The 17,552-nt window shown below is 48.6% G+C and overlaps 1 protein-coding gene and 1 non-coding gene across 2 annotated transcripts; one reads left to right on the forward strand and one right to left on the reverse strand.

Annotated features, from left to right (window-relative positions):
- Window positions 1-964: 964 nt before the first annotated feature.
- On the reverse strand, window positions 965-12,977 carry IL2RG (interleukin 2 receptor subunit gamma). The gene is given in 9 exon segments (XM_056859014.1): window positions 965-1,150; window positions 2,514-2,598; window positions 3,622-3,733; window positions 6,082-6,244; window positions 7,218-7,360; window positions 9,241-9,419; window positions 10,730-10,820; window positions 12,742-12,874; window positions 12,876-12,977. Coding segments are annotated over 9 exon segments (1,194 nt in total).
- On the forward strand, window positions 11,536-11,607 carry TRNAS-GCU (transfer RNA serine (anticodon GCU)). The gene has a single exon. It is a non-coding gene; the product is annotated as a tRNA-Ser (tRNA).
- Window positions 12,978-17,552: the final 4,575 nt, after the last annotated feature.

The following is a 17,552-nucleotide window of genomic DNA, read 5'->3' on the forward strand; positions in this document are numbered from 1 at the left end:
CATGAAAGAGAGACAAAGCTACAGAAGAGGATCTTGAACCTCATGAGGAAAGTATCTATGGAAGAATCGCAGCTGTGAGGGATGTAAGATGCCATGGAGGTAGTGACATGGAATCTTTTTACTCCTCCTATGGGGGAAGCATTCCTGTTAAAATAGACATGTGAAAACTAAGAGTCTCTTTGTTCTAAAGCGATGCATGAACCACAGGGCTGTACTGAGATTATTATTCTCCCCTATAATCTCTATGCCCTGACCTGGATGGCCCAGGCTAGCCTGATCTCGTCAGATCTCGTCAGCTAAGCAGGGTCAGCACTGATAAGTATTTGGATGGGAGACCACCAAGGAATACCAGGGTTGCTGTGCAGAGGAAGGCACTGGCAAACCACCTCTGTTAGTCTCTTGCCATGAAAACCCCAAAAAGGGGTCGCCATAAATCGGCTACAACTTGACGGCACTTTACTCACACACACACATAATCTCTACAGGTTACTAGTCCTTTGACTGAAGAGAAATCAGAAGTTTGTTTATTCCAGGTATCAAGTGAAAGCTTTGTATCCCAGCCCAATTACATGGAACTCACATGACTTTATCAAAATTAGGTCTCCCTGAAGGCACTATATACCGGTAAGCACCTCTGAGCTTAGAATAAATGTCCCACAGAAATAATTGTGGCAAACCTGAGTTCTGTTCATTCTTCATATTGTAAGATTTAGTTCTGGGCATCAAGCCATTAATTCATAGTTATGTTTCTCAAGGATGTAACAGTGAGTAGTACACTGCTGTGAAACAAAGCAAATAGATGTTTTGCAGAAATTATCAGGCCTGCTTTTGTTTAATCATCTATTCCATTAACAGTCAGGGTGGGTGACCGCAGCACTGTGAGGATAGTGTGTCTGAGGAAAGCCGTAACAGAAGCTCTAGCCAGGAAATACCCCACACTTGTGAGTGGCTGGTCCTACAGGCTCTACGCAACGTCGATCTTGGGGACAGGGTCCACGGTGACCCCAGGTACTTCCCCAGCCTTGCCCAGGATGTCATTGCCCAGGGGCAAATATCCTCCACCAGGCAGCAATTCTGTGACATGGCAGATGCTTTCACGGTAGCTGGGCTTGAAACTCTCCACAGCATCCTTGGGGACCCCAGCCCATTCCTAGGAAAAGAAATGGCACGTTGAGAAGAACACACCTCTCCTTACCCCTAAGCTTTTCCCCACCCCATTCCCCTGGAGGTTTCCTGGTTCTATTGGTTGATTTTTTAATTCATGCTGATACTTCTTTTTTCTTTGCCTGTCTCCGCCTGTTCAGATGATATGTGACACAGAAGCTGCAACGAGGCCTACTCAGGGCAACAGGGAGACTCAAGGCTTAACTAGATGAGATGCTGGGAATTCTGTGGCTGAAGTGCCCCCAAACAGGGCTGCCAACCTCCAGGTGCGGCCTGGAGTTCTCCTGGAATTACAACTGATCTCCAGACTACACAGATCAGTTCCTCTCAAGAAAATGGCAGTTTTGAAGGCTGGACTCTGTGGCATCACATCTCTGCTGGGGTTCCTCCACCCCCCAAACTCAAGTATTCCCAGGCACTACCCTAAAATTTCTAGAAATTTCCCAACCAGAGTTGGCAGCCCTGTTCCCAAGCATGCTTTCTTTGTAGTTGCTTGGGGAAGGTTGCCAGGTCCCTCTACTCATTGTATCCTATTTGGGAACGTTAATTATTGAACTTGTCTGTGCAACCATGTATTTGGAGAATGAATATCCTTGTTTAGAAATCATAAGATATGAAATATTAATTCTACATGGTATGCTTTTCTTCATCCCTATGGGAGATTATTACCACTGGCTTTGAAAGCTTGCATTGAAACAAGTGTACTTGTTAAGACTCAAACTAAACAGGACTGAGGAAGACTTGAAATGATCGTATCCCTGTTTACCTTCTCTTCTTTTGAAGACTTCCAAGCTGGATTGACTGTGACTGTTACTCTTTTGTAGACACCCACCTTTGGATTGATTGTTACTCTCTTGTAGACACTTACCTTGGATTGATAGTTATTGTATATTATGTGATGTTTGCTTATGCTTATTACACTTTTTGAGTATTTGGCTATAGTACCTGGAGGTTGGCAACCCTATGCTTGGGGCCCTGACTTAGTTCAAGACCACGGCACAGCAGCAGGGGTTTTAATTCTCCCCCACACACACACAATCAATCAATCAATCAATCAGAGCTTCGTGTCAACAGAATTTTGTTTATAGCTTGTTCTGCATCATTCTTAAGGCATGCTCTGACCTGGATAGCCCAGGTTGGCCTGGTCTCATCAGATCTTGGAAGCTAAGTAGGCTCAGCCATGGTTAGTACTTGGAAGGGAAACCACCAAGGAAATCCAGGGTCTCTATGCATAGGTAGGCAATGGCAAAGTCAGCTGTGGTTGTCAACACTTTACCACCACCTAAGCAGGGCACAGACCCCTGCTTTGGGCCATGGTACCAGCAGGAAAGGGCCCCAAAGGTTCTTACTGAGAAGTTGCCTTGGTGGGCTGTGAAGAGCTCTTCAAATTTCTTGCTGGGATTGGGGATTCTGGGCATCAGGACCACCCATACCCTGTAAGAAGAGAAAGTGGGTTAGGGATGGCATGGAAGCAGGGCTTACAATGTAGGGCTTGCAAGGGCCTCTTGGCCTCCCTTTGCAAAGACCTCATCCTACATATATAATTCCCCTATTTGTTTCTTTATATGGATTTTAAAAATACTTTTGGAATTGTTCTCTTTAATGAAAATCTAAACCAAGCATCCCCCAGTTGTACTACCTCTATGCACATGTTTCTTGGCTGCCACTTCCTACAGGTAATGCCTGTGAAATTCTAGGCAATTTTCATTTGTGCTGTTCGTGATAGATAGATAGATAGATAGATAGATAAAGAGTTTTTATTGCATTCTCTAATTTTGTGATCCTTCTTTATTGTATAAGCTGTGTTTAATACATTGCTGTTTAGGTTTGCAATCCAGTATTACTGTGTTGTTTTATTGTATATAGTATTCTGAACTCTATGTAATCTACTTTGAGTCTCAGCAAGAAAGGCAGACTATAAATGAATAAATAAATATACCAGTCAGGCCTGTCCTGGGCATTTTGAAATCTTACTTGTCAGACTAGGCTGAGAAGCTAGTGGAGTCTGGGACATATATATGTTTTGAAAAGTGCCACATACTATTGCTAACATTCTCCCGTTCATCCCTAGAGCCATGCCAAGTAGCAGAGAAAGAAGGATGAAGGGGGATGGGAAGAGCAGCTGGCCTTGATGGTGAGCGGACTTGAAGATGGAGGGGGACTTGGCTCCCCCCTCCCTCCATTGCCTAGCAGCTCCATCCTGGAACATTGTCAGCCCCGGGTCTGGTCAATTTTCTCATCTCACCTAGGGTTGCCAACCTCCAGGTACTAGCTGGAGATCTCCTGCTATTACAACCAATCTCCAGCCGATAGAGATCAGTTCCCCTGGAGAAAATGGCCGCTTTGGCCATTGGACTCTATGGCATTGAAGTCCCTTCCCAAACCCCGCCCTCCTCAGGCTCCGCCCCAAAAACCTCCCGCTGTTGGCGAAGAAGGACCTGACAGCCCTAATCTCACCTCTCCATACGCATCAGGGTAAAGACAAGCAGGAGCAGGAGCACAAAGGAGCCGATTGGGATCAGAACATTCTGGGTCCAGAACCACAGGGACTTGACGTCGTCTACAATACCTGCAAAGGACAGGCATCCAGAGGTTCATCTCAGAGAAATAGGGCTAGCCTCACATGGGGATTTCTGCCTCCTGCAATCTCTGGAAGCGTGTAAAGCTTGCTGTATCAGGGCCTGTGATTTCTCTGTACAGCACCTTGCACCATACCAAATAAATGCTAAAGAGCAGTAGCCATGGGGCTGCACTCCTGAAACTCCATCTAAATCTCTGTGCCAGGGCTCCCCACTGATTAGCTTTGATCTCACCAGCTCCAAAATCTTTTTAGATCCCCAGTCCAAGCAAATATGCAGAAAACACAGGCACAGACAAGCCCTGTAAAAAAAATTTTGTGGGGAAACCCTGCTTACACTGGAAGCCATGAGGTCCCACTACGGTCCAGTCCAGTTGAGCGCTTTGGCTATTTACAGCATAGAATCTGGTGCTTTCATCACCAGCTTCCATGCTTGAGATGGGATGATATCTTGCTGTTGTTCCTGTTGCAGTTTGTGAGAAAGACATCCTTACTAGTGAACAATAAATAAACAGGGATCTATAATTCAGGGTCTTAGAGATGGATCATAAAAGTTGAACGCGCTACATAGCCCCAGCAGGTGGAGATGGTGCTTCTATCAGACATTCAGGGTTAGGGTTGCCAGGTTCCTCTTTGCTACCAGCGGGAGGTTTTGGGGGTGGAGCCTGAGGAGGATGGGGTTTGGGGAGAGGAGGAACTTCAATGCCATAGAGTCCAATTGCAAAAGCAGCCATTTTCTCTAGGTGAACTGATCTCTGTCGGCTGGAGATCAATTGTAATAGCAGGAGATCGCCATTTAGCATCTGGAGGTTGGCAACCCTATTCAGGGTCCATGCACTGGGACATTCCATGGAGGCATCTCTGCTTAATATTTGACATATAGCTAAGGCAGGGTTCAGGAAATGCTGTCACACACATGAACCAAAGATGTACCCCTCTCTCTTTTTCTCATGGAAGAATTAATTTCTGATGTAGAATGCTAATTCTCCTCATTTTCAAAACGAGTGGAAATATTCAGAGTGGTTAAACATATATTAGCATGGAACAATCACAGTTTTAAAAAAGATATTTTTAAAAAATTAGCAGCAGACTGCTTGCAACCAGCTCCTACCAAAGGAAGGCTGCTTGACATTATCAGAATGTGTCAAAACCACATAAGGAAAAAGCAGCATGAAAAGCAGTCCTTCATGTAAAGGTCATCACACTTCCTCCCCAAAGGTCCTTCTTTTCTTTTTCTTTTTGCTATGGCTACCCACACTGGCAACCCCTGCCTCATCCACTTCTTAAGTCCCACCCCTTGCCCACATACTCAGATTGTTCTCTCACTGCCTGGCCTTCCTGCACCCAACATGCCCACATGCTGGCCGCACAAGCTCAGTTTCCATTGCTGATTTAAAACAGTCCCAGAGCAGCAAATGCTGTGCAGCAGCAAGGGTTGAAAGAGTGGCTGCAAGGAAAGCAGTAGGGCAAGGCACTGAACACGCCCACCCACCCCCAAGTAAACCCCTTGAGAGCTGCAAGTGGCCCTAAGGTCACCTAGCAAATCCCCTTAGTCCAATCCGGTGCTGCTTGCCTCAGCCTTAGCAAATCTGTCCCGTGTGTACACTTTTGACAACCTTTGCATTCCCTACACCACCAACAAAATGTCTCCGAAAATGCAGTCCTATGGTTCTATGCCATCTGGAGAGGCTTAGGGCAGTAACCAAGGACCACAAACTGGTGCATCTTGGGAGATATGTTGCTGTATCTCCACCATAACAGCATAACATATCCCTGAAGTTGGCACAACTCGGCCAGCTTAGGGGCCAGAACTGGGAGACATAAGGGGGTGATCAGAGGTGCAGCAGGACTTAAGTGTACTAAGCTCTCTGCAACCCAAATTCCATCTCCAACCCCAGCTTATTGTCACGCTGGGGTAAGCCAAAGTATTCCCACTGAACTCAATAAGTGGGGAAAACAACTGCTCTTTCCACTGCGTCCCACCCACTTTCACAGCCATTATGGAGCCTTGGATTCTTAATAACTTTGGGGTCAATCATCACTAGGGTTGCCAACCTCCTGGTGGTGGATGGAGATCTGCTATTACAACTGATCTCCAGCCGATAGAGATCAGTTCCCCTGGAGAAAATGGCCGTTTGGGCAATTGGACTCTATGGCATTGGAGTCTCTCCCCTCCCCAAACCCCTCTCTCCTCAGGCTCTGCCCCAAGAATCGCCGGGTATTTCCCAGCCCAAAGCTGGCAACCCTAGGAGCATACTAGCCTCAGTCTGCTTGTGCCTTTTCGAAATCAGAATTATTTATACAAATATTTCCTTGCCTTCCAAAAAAGCCTTTCATACCTTTGGTGGTGGTATTTGGTCCCAAAAAGACAGGGCCGGCTGGCAAACTCCAAAGCTCAGTGTCCCCACATTTAGAGGCTATCTTACTCTTTACATAGAAGGTATAGCGTTTCTCTGGATCCACACTGGGTAAGATGAACTTCATCTCTTCTGTTCGTGAATTCTGGAAGGCAATATAGAAGAGGTATGCATAGCAGTGGTTCCCTCTACCAGTAGGGCTGCCAACTTCCAGGTGGTTAAAGTAACAACAGCACAAGGCTCATATTCTAACTAGCATGCAAGTTATCACAATGGGAGTACCAGGGATCAAAGGGGGAGAAGAATATGGGATGTTCCCTCCTTAGTATTTGCAGATTCCCTAGTGGTTTCTTGTAGTAGACTCAACTGCAGCATTCTGCTAGATTTAAGAATCTGTCTCCCTCCAAGATCAATAGGATTACCAGGTCCCTGTTTGCTATCGGTGGGAGATTTTTGGGGCGGAGCCTGAGGAGGGCAGAGATTGGGAGGGGAGGGACTTAAATGCCATAAAGTCCAATGGCCAAAGTGGCCATTTTCTCCAGGTGAACTGATCTCTATCGGCTGGAGATCAGTTGTAATAGCAGGAGCTCCTCTGCTATTACCTGGAGGTTAGCAACCCGAAAGAGCAAGATTAAGCCAAACCCCAATTATTCCTTACTAGGCTACAGAGTGAAAAAAAGAGCAGGGGGAACCCAGTGCCTTTCTGAAAGTTTCCCATTCTTTTCCCAGGTCACTGCTATCACCTACACTGGAAAAGCCAGGAACTAGGGTTGCCAACTTCAGATTGTGAAATTCCTGTAGATTTGTGGGTGGAGCCTGGGGAATGTAGGATTTGGAGAGGCCAGGGATCTCAGCAGGGTATAATGGCATAGACTGAGTCTACTCTCCAGAGCAGCCATATTATCCAGGGGAAACAGATCCTTGTCTGGAGATCAGTTGTAATTCTGGAAGATCTCCAGGCTCCACCTGGAAGCTGACAACCCCAGGGCTGGAGGTAATTGTGCCTATTTCAGGCCCAGTTGGTGTTGATTGCCCATTGTGAAGGCTTCCGCTTAAAGTGACAATACCATTCCTCCCCCATCCACAATTGTTCTCAACAGGACGAGGAGAGCCAGTACCTTCTGTTCAGTGTCTGTGTCGCTCTTGTACTCCACCATATACTCCAGACAGTGTGCATGTTTGTATGTTGAGCCCCAAGACACCAGCAGCTGGTTGTTTCCTAAATTCTTGATGGTGAGGTTAACAGGTGGGTTGGGTTTCACTAGAGAAGAGAAGAGGTGGAATGTCTAGCTTCTGAAGGCACTTTTGACCATGCCTCTTGGTATGGCTATTGGGAATTTCTGGATTTCCCTCCTTGCCACCTAATCCTACTGCAATGTACATTGGTTTTTCATGTAGCTCTTTGTCCACATTCCCTCCCAAATTGCAGCAGATTTAAAATTATGATTTCTGCATGAGATAATAATGCTTCCGCCCACGTTCTGAGTTTTCCTTGGCTCTGTGGTAGGTTGGGGTGCCAACTCTGGGTTGGGAAATTCTTGGAGATTTGGGGGTAGAGCTTGGGAGTGTGGAGTATGGGAATGGGAGGCACCTCACTGGGGTATTATACCATAGAGTCTACCCTCCAAAGCAGCCATTTTCTCCAGGGGAACTGATCTCTGTAGTCTGGAAATCAGTCTGGAAGTAGGCTGATCTGCCCAGTACTGTAATTTGGGCCTAGTTCTTCTATCAAAACATCAGATGAAGCGGTAACACTGTTTCTGGGTTTTACTGCTTCTGGCTGCAGATGGGAGTTCAAATGCTCCTGCATATCAAAACACATTCCTGCACTTAGAAACCTGATATGTCACTTTAAAAATTAAAAATAAACAAAAAAGCATAAGGCAAAACTAGCTTCAGTAAAAGCACCAAATGATAAAAGAAAGCATCAACAACATACTTTAAAAAGTACCACTGCAGGAAAAAAAATAACAACTATGGGACATAAAAACTGGCTAGCTGCAACTAACAAAAACAGCCTGGCCAAAAAATAACAGAGCAACAGATGATGTGTGTGTGTGCATGAACTAGGGTTGCCAACCTCCAGGTAGCAGGAAATCTCCTGCTATTACAACTGATCTCCAGCCAATAGAGATCAGTTCTCCTGGAGAAAATGGCCACTTTGACAATGGGACTCTAAGGCATTGAAGTCCCTTCCCTTCCCAAACCCCGCCCTCTTCAGCCTCCGCCCCAAATACCTCCTACTGGTTACATGGAGGGAACTGGCAACCCTAGCATGAATTCATGCCAAATGGCCAGAAAAGAAAGCAGTGTTTCCAACTGAAGCATGGGATTCCCCTATCCAGGTGGGACCTGGGGATTCTCAGGAATTACAGCTCATCTCTAGACTACAGAGATCAGTTCCCTGGGAGAAGATGAATGCTTTGGAGGGTGGATTCTATGGCATTGTACCTCTCTAAGGTCCCTGTCCTCCCCAGCCTCCATCCCTAAATCTCAAGGAGTTTCCCAACCTGGATTTGGCAACCCTACCCCCTCATCCCCCACCGGTGGCCGGGGAGACCTGGCAACCCTAACTGAAGCATAAGGTGCCAGGTGGACAGAGGGGGGAAAGGAGTTCTGCAGCTGAGGAGCCACTGCAGAGAAAGACCTGCTCCACCTCAGTCATCAGGGGCACACACCAGAGGGACTCTGAAGACATAGACCTGAATGTTCAGGCAGGAGCTGTCCTAGCTTGCTGTCAACTAACATTCCAGGGGGGATTCCCCTTCTTTTCCTGCTTTTGGTTTTGCACCCAGGAGATCAGGAAGGGTGGGAGTGCTGTCTTAAACCAAGTAACCATAAGCCTTTGGAGTCTGTGCCTATACTTGCTGTACTTGGCATGACTATCAACCAGCATCTCCATCAACAGTTAAGCTGCTAAGCCTCAGCTGTGGCTTGTGCTGGACTCCTACCCCTGAGTGAGAATCCAAAAGGGCCTGCTAGTAACCTTTATGGGGATGTTTGTGCCAGGGGTGCTTTCAAGACATGGAAGAGAGTTTGCCACCTGGGCAGAAGTCCCCAGTACAGCAGGGCCATGATTTTGGGTCTCATTCCTCTTGAGCTTTGGGCCATGCTAGGATTGGGTCCTCTAGGACACCATACCTCGGTTTTGCAGGCTCATGGGCCTTTCATTGAAGAAGCTGCTGTCACTGTCGCTTGAGTTGACATAAACATAGAAGGCATGAAACAAGTTAATCTGGCTGCTGTTGAACCTGCATCCTGTGTTGACACCATCACTTTGGAGGTAATGCTTACACTCCACCATGGGATCTTTTCTGTACCTAAGTAAAAAGAAAGAAAGAGGGTTGGAGTGAGTTTTCCTGTGCTGTTCTAGGGAGCCTGCAGAGATCTATGGGGAAGCAGTCTTGCCCAAGGAGGCTGCAGCTCCCAGCAGTCTCCACGGACAGCTGCGCATCCAACGAGGCCAGGAGATTATAAGCTTGTTGAACCTGCAGGCATTTTTAGAATTGTAAGAAAGGCTAGTGGGCACCACCACAAAATGGCTGGAATGGAGGTTGTGAGACTGGTCAAAAAAATGCTGCCTGCTTTTGTTGCTCCTGGCATCACTCTCACAGTGGAAACAATTTGGACTGGGGTAGATTCTCCAACCAGGGAGACCACCAAGGAAGACTCTGCAGAGGAAGGTCATGGCCAGTGGTGGACCTATATTTTTGGTACCCTGAAGCTTGAACTGTTATGGGGGCCCCTTCGCAACTAATAGGGCAACATCCAACAAGGTCCAAAGGGCCTTGCTGCCCTTGCAAGGACCTCGAGGCCCAAATGGCAGAGAACAGGGTGGTGGGGTGGAATCCTTGAAAATGGGCCATACAGTAAGCCCCTTCCCACCATCAACGAGGTCTAGGTAACCACTGTTATCTTCTTCAATGGGGTTCTATGACAGATGTATTGGTTCATTCTCTAACGGAGAGGTAGAAGGTCATCAGAGGTGGCTAGTTAGGATAAAGAGGTGAGAATCTGATTTTTGGTGTTAAAATGCACAAGCGAAACGAGTGAAGTCTGAATTGAGAATTCAGATGTCTTTTTATGGTTCCGATTGGCTTTAGCCTAAGGGGTGAGCTACAGAACTATTAAGCCATGTACCAACAAAGGATTCGGGGATCCAGCTGCCAAAATCTAAGCTATTAATAGATTATGGCGAGCTCAGTGAGCCCATACAGCTGGGGGTTCAGATGCTACAAGCCCCTGAGAAAATATTGAAATTTGACCAATTACAGGGACATTTTGAGGCCATATGAAATGGGTATTAGAGCATATTCTAAGGTCAATATTAAGTACTTCAACCAATTGGCTTATGATTCTATCAATAAAATAGCCTTATTTTAATCCCCAGGTGCACAGCACATTCTATCCAAATGATGCCATCTCTCCCCAAAGGTCACCTGTACCAGTGACATCCTTTGTGTTAACAGGGGAGGCTCTAACCCAAATGTTGAAGTGTGTCTGGCTCTGGTCACTGATGAAGCTTGCTGCACACCCCGAATAAATGCAGCAAAGGTGGGGGAGGGTTGTCAGACCTGGGAAGAAGGCTAGAAGAAGGGGCCCCAAGGACAACATGCCAAAAGAGACATACCGGTAGTACAGGGAGTAACTGGTGGCTGGTTTCTGGCTGCTGTCCCACTCACAGGTCATATAGTCGTCATCAAAGACAATGCAATTCACATCTGGAAAAGAGAGCCCAGCACGGCTGAGTAAGCATCAGAGGACATATATGTGGGATCCTGGATAACCCATGCTGTGCTCTACCCCACTACATCCTATTCTGCTCAAGAAGCGGCAAACAAGAAAGCAGAGGCAGTTGCCCATTCCTTGGACTCGGAGCAACTCAGTCTTCAATACTCTGGATCTGGATAATAATCAAGGGTGGCTCAGCAGCATCCCAGCTTGTGATGGCTTGCCTAGACCCCACCCCCCAGCCCCAGCCCAGTCCCAAAGTGGCTGCCCTTTCTCAGGCTACCCAGAGCTTGCCTACCATTTTGTTGAAAGCCTCAACAGGGAGATTCCAGTCCTCCCCAGGAAGCTTGGGGTGTTAATTGGCCTTATAACACAAGGCAATTAATTTTAATATTATTGTATCACGGAGAAGCCCTAGACTAAGCAGCCCAACTCAGGAAGAAAAAAAGGTTGTGTCAGCTTAGAGGGGCCCTTCCGCTCCCCAGTTATAGCATTCCCAACCTGCCTCCCCTTGCAACTTTTGTTTTGGAAAACATGCTGATAATTTTTGTGTCCTTTTTCCCTCTATGGCCACAGCGAATGATCAGGGACCTGCAGCTAAAAGGCCTGTGGATCTGCAGCCAGGAGATGGCAATAGTTTCCTTGGGACCTCTTCTTACCAACTCAGGGAGTACTACGCAAGCTGGCATTGTTGAAGACTGGGGAGGGGCTGTGGTTCAGTGGTAGAAAATCTGCTTGCTCTGCAGAAGGTCCCAGGTTCAATCCCTGGCATCTCCAGTTAAAAATAGGGTCAGATAATAGGTGACATGAAAGACATCTACCTGAGACCTTGGTAGGGTTACCAACCCCCAGGTGGGGCCTGGAGATCTCCTAGAATTACAACTGATCTTCAGACTGCAGTGATCATTTCCCCTGGAGAAATTGGCAGCTTCAGCGGGTGGACTCCATGGTACCGCATCCCTGCTGAGCTCCTTCCCCTCCCCAAACTCCATCTTTTCCATCTTCTTCTACCCCCAAATCTCTAGAAATTTCCCAACTCAGAGTTGGCAACCCTAGACCCTAAGTAGAGTTACTTAGGGTTGCCAACCTCCAGGTAGTAGCTGGAGATCTCCTGCTATTACAACTGATCTCCAGCCGATAGAGATCAGTTCACCTGGAGAAAATGGCTGCTTTGGCAATTGGACTCTATGGCCTTGAAGTCCCTCCCCTCCCCAAACCATGCCCTCCTCAGGCTCCACACCCAAAAGCTCCCGCCAGTAGCAAAGAGGGACCTGGCAACCCTAGAGTTACTGCCAATCTGAGTAGACAGTACTGACCTTGATGAACTAATGGTCTGATTCAGTATATGGCAGCTTCATGTGTTCATGTGTAGACCCTTGGGTCAATTCACACAGAAAGCCATCCACTGCTGTTATTGAATAGGCCCAAGTCTAAGGCCATTTACGCATGGTCAATTTTGAAGCTCGTTCAAAGCTCTTTTTAAAAATGGGACTTTAAAAATGCCTATTCACAGTCCCGACCCCACTCGCCTGCTCCTTCGTTCGTTTGCATATCCATTACCATGTGCATAGCTAACGCGCCGCTGTTGTTCTGCATGATTCCCTCTGGTTATTCTTCACAGTGACGGTGAAGCAAAGACAAAAGGTCGTGTTAAGTGGGCTCTTTCGTAATGCGAAGAAGGTCTGAGCCGGCTTTGCAGTCACTTCCGGAATGACAGATCAGCGTGCAAAATTCACAGAAATCTGCAGGGCAATTCAGCCTGGAATTCAGCTGCTAATTACCATGCAAATGGCCTAAGAGTTTGTGGATGTGCTCAAACAAAAAGCCCCAAACCCTTGCCAGGTAAGGTTCCTTTCTCACCCACCCTTCTGCCTTCTCTGTGAGTTGTGTGTGTGTGGGGGGGAGGTTTACCTTGAGGCTTAGGGGTGGCTGTGGTCCGCCTGCCTGGGCCCAAGAAGAGCAGGGCCAGCATCAGAATCATCCTGGGTTCCTTGCGGACATCCATTCCCCTTGGACCCGGCCCAGCGTGGTAAGAGTGGATGGTTGCTGTGCAGAAGAGCTTCATGCGCAGAATGGAAGACCAAGCAGGAGGGATGTGGTTTTGAGGCTGATCTTGGGCCCAATGATACTCGGCTTCTGCCTGTCATGGCTTCCTGTGAAAAGCCCCGGTACTTTGCTGTGAGGGGGTGTTGGTTGAAGAACTGAAAACTCCGGAGTCAGTGGATAAAATCTTCAACATATTTGAGCAGGCCGCATACTAAAAACCTGATCTAGGAGACAACAAAAAATGGCCAGAGGGAAGGAACATGGTGACAGAAGTTGCCGGCTGCAGCTCCCACTCCCAGGCACCACCATACTGTGTTTTGGGGCCATTTGTTGACGTTACAGGTACCTCAGGTGGCATATCACTGTGGAGCATCCAGCAGGAAAATGGCCCTGGTCGGGGCTGTCTTAGGGTTTAGGGTTGTTGGCTGGTGGCTGACAACCAGAGAGCAATAAGGGGATGGGGACATGGAAGGCATCAACGTTGTGTGTGGCGTGGCGTCACTTTCAGGGTAAACCACAAGTGATGTCACATAGCTCTATGCATCTCTGGAAACTCTATGGTAAATCTGTAGAGTTTCTGGTGATTCCTAGAGCAGTGTGACATCACACCATGTACACCGCTGGCAATTTATTTTCTTCTGCCATTGCTTTGAGCAGCAGTGAGAAGAAAGGGTTGCCTGCAGGAGGTCTCCGTGTAGTAGAAGACCTGGCAACCCTAGGTGACCAAGTCCCTGCCTGAAAATCTTGCCTCTTCTCCTGTTATCTTGCAGGATTGCCTCTCATGTGGCAGCTTCATTGCTCCCAGCAAGGCCTGTTGTCCAGACCCTAGGGTTGCCAGCTATGGGTAAGGAAATACCTGGAGATTTTGGGTGTGGAGCCTGAGGAGGATGAGATTTGGAGAGGGACTTCAACGCCATAGAGTCCAATTGCCAAATCAGCCGTTTTCTCCAGGGCAACTGACCTCTATCACCTGGAGATCAGTTGTAATAACAGGAGATCTCCAGCCACCACCTGGCAGTTAGGAAAACAGTACAGGATAATATATATACACAAAGTGCAAATTTTATGAGCTACTGAGATGAAACAAGGACCATATACATAACACATACAAAGCACAAATATATACAATATATACAATCCGCATAAAGCAGAAATGATTCCAAAGGTCTCAACAGAGTACCAGGTAAGTATTAGTATTGTAATCTTTGTGTATAAAGTCCATATAAAGCCACAATCATCAATGGATACAGCCGTTTCAGATCCACAGCAGTGGAAATCTTTCTTCAGTCCTTCCTAAAATTAATATTATACAATCAGTATATAAATATATAAAGATTATTACTATTAAAATATAATTGGATTTAATACAATATACTCACAAGAAAGTGCTGTTATACATTCATAATTCCTTCCCATGCAGGGTAAGTACAATTTGTTGCAATCAGACGTCAGCAAAGTACATCACATAGTGCAGCAAGTAAAGTCATACAAAGCCTTACTCAATTACATAGGAAAACCCAGGTGTGCATGGTTGCTAGTGATGCATACCAAAAGAAAGTTAGAAATCTTAAAGTGACAGTGTGCATTTAAACAGAAGCCAGCTCAGACTTATAAAAAACCTGGCAGTTGGCAGCCCTACCAGACCGCCTTGTCTAAGGCCCTTTCAATGGCTGTCCCATACCTGTGGAACAGCCTCCTGGAAGAGGTCAGAAGGGAAATTATAGTCTCCTGGATTTCCATGAAAGATACAATTATTCCAGATAACTTTTGGGACAGCCCAAACCTGAGCACTGGGGAAAAACCCTGCGGGTAGGGTCATAAGGTATTTCTAGAGTGGTTTTAAATTGTTTTATATCTGTTGTTTTACTGTTTATTGTTTTATTATTGGCTTCAGAGATGCTTGGGAAAAAGGCAGGTAAGCAAATAAATACATATATAAATCTGCCTTCTTATGGCTGCTGGAGAGTTTTGTCCATACTCTGTTCCTGACCACTGAGGCCAGCTGAACCCTTAATTTTACCCCTCGGTATAGCAAGGAGGACGGGTGAAGGACGTAGCAGGGGATGTACTGGCTGCATTCTGTTCCTCTGCTTGTAGGTATTCCATGGGTGAAGTAGGACTCCAGGTTAAAGAAGTCCCTTCAGACAATGTTGTGTTTGTGTCAGGCAAGGACTACATCTACAATTATTCACTTCAGACCCTAATCTCATCTTTAAGAATTACACCAATTGGTGGATCATAAAGAGTTGCCAGAAAAGAAAGGGGATAACTGGGAAATCTTCCTGTTAAGTCCGCGTGGGGAGGACATACGAGGTCGAGACAGAGTTCCAACACAACGCATTTATTGCAGTACAGAACTAGAGAACACAGTAGAAACGGCCCTGCTTATATGCTCCTCTGGCCGCCCGCAGCCACTACCCCCTGATCCGTGATAGGGGGGGAAACAACCCCGGGGTACCAATGGCGCATGCCGGCTTAGGGCCAATGGCACACGCTGTCTTTGGCCAATCGCGTGAGCAGGGCTTTGGAGCCTTCGCCCCAGACTCAAGCTCCAACGTTCTCCTGCATATCCCCTAACTATATACATATACAACACCCCTCCCCCCTAAGTCCTGACAGCACACGAACAAACATAGTCCTTAAGGTGGCTTGGCCGCGATCTTGTGCGCTGTGAGCGGTGTGGTGCTGGAATGGGGGCTTCTGGTTGCTCGGCGGCTGTAGGGCTGTCATGTAGCTCGGTGGCGAGGTCAGCCTCCGCTCCGACTCCGGGCGATGCGGCCTCGTTGGTCGGTAGCGGCCAGTTGGACGCGGCGGATTCCATTGTGGCAGGCGCAGAGTCTGCGGTGTTGGGGTCCGGCGCGGTTTCTGGAGTAGCGGCGTGGCCAGGCAAGTCGGCTGGGCGGCGGCGCAGCTGGTCAATATGTCGCCGTAAGACTCACCAGTCCGGGGTGGCAACCTGGTAGGAGACCGGGCCGGTTGCTTCCTGGACCATGGCAGGGATCCAGGCCGGGCCCGTGCCATAGTTCCGGGCATAAACTGGGTCTTCCTGCTCCACGGTTCTTGGGACTGTGGGGCAGAGCCGGCTGGGCTTCTCTGGTGCCAGGTCCGGGTGCAGGCGGTCGAGAAGTCCTTTCGGCTGGCGCCCCATTAGCAGTTCTGTGGGGCATCGGCCCGTTGCGGAGTGGGGGGTGATATGTTGGACTAGCAAGAAGTTCGCCAGCAGCGCATCCCAGTCCCCATGGATAATTCGCCGTAGTGTGTCCTTAGTTGTGCGGACCATCCACTCTGCTTGGCCGTTAGTGGAGGGATGGAAGGGAGCTGAGGTGACATGGTGTATCAGGTTCTTTGCCATAAACTCCTGGAACTCCGTGGACGTGAACTGGGCCCCGTTGTCAGAGACGACGGTGTCCGAAAGGCCGTGGGTGGCGAAGAGCTGGCGCAGATCCCGGATGACGGTCCGCGACGTCAGGGAAGTCACGGCCACGACTTCCAGCCATTTGGAGAAAGAATCCACAATGACCAGAAAAGTCTTGCCTTGAAAGGGCCCCGCGAAGTCTATGTGGACGCGGGACCAGGGGGCATGTGTGGACTCCCATCGCTGGACTGGAGCACGTAGCATCTCGGGGCGTGACTCCTGGCAGGGCTGGCAACAGCTTACCCATTCTTCGATTTCGGCGTCGATGCCCGGCCACCAGACGTAGCTGTGAGATAGCGCCTTCATGCGGACGATGCCCGGGTGGCTTTCGTGTAATGCTTCCAGGACCCTGGAGCGGAGCTTTAGTGGGATGATGACGCAGCTTCCCCACAGCAGGCACCCCTTGTGGAGCGAGAGTTCATGCTGCCGGGTTGCGAACAGCTTGAACTCCTCCCCTGGTCAAGCCGCAGGCCACCCCTTTCCCACCCAGTTAAGGACACGGGCGAGGGTGCGATCCTTCGCGGTGTGGGCGGCGACATCTGAGGCGTGCACAGGCGGGTCTGGCAGGGTCTCGATGAGCATCACGTTGAAAGCCAGGGAAGGGTCGGGGTCAGGGTTGGAGTCCTCCAGCGGCAGGCGGCTGAGGGCATCCACGTGGCCGATTGACTTCCCGGGACGATGCGTGAGGCGAAAGTCGTACGCATTCAGGAAGATGGACCAGCGGAGCACTCGGGGCGACACGATCTGAGGCGTCTGTCGGTCCGGGAGGAAGAGGCCCAGGAGCGGCTTGTGATCGGTGACGATCTCGAACGGTCAGCTGTAGACGTAGTCATGAAACTTTTTAATGATGGCTACGACGGTGAGGGCCTCCCAGTCTATCTGGGCATAGTTGCGCTCCGCCGGAGATAGGGTGCGGGAGTAGAATGTGATCGGGGCCTCCCGCCCGTCAGGCATCCGGTGGCTAAGGACCGCGCCGATGCCATAGGGCGAGGCATCGCACGTAAGTACCATCGGCAGACGCTCATCGAAGTGGACGAGCAGGTTGGATTCAGAAAGGAGGCCCTTGGCGGCCTCGAAGACCCATTGGTGGGCTGCGCCCCAAGACCACAGAGTGGCCTTGTCAAGCAGGCGGTGGAGGGGCTTGGCTACCAATGCCTTGCTGGGCAGGAAGGCATGGCAAAAGTTCAATAGTCCCAAAAACGCCTGGAGCTCCAGCTTGCACTGGGGTGGGGGGGCCTTGTGGATGGCTGCGACCTTCGCC

The sequence above is a fragment of the Euleptes europaea genome, chromosome 13 (genome assembly GCF_029931775.1).
Source record: "Euleptes europaea isolate rEulEur1 chromosome 13, rEulEur1.hap1, whole genome shotgun sequence".
In the NCBI taxonomy this organism is placed as follows: Eukaryota; Metazoa; Chordata; class Lepidosauria; order Squamata; family Sphaerodactylidae; genus Euleptes; species Euleptes europaea.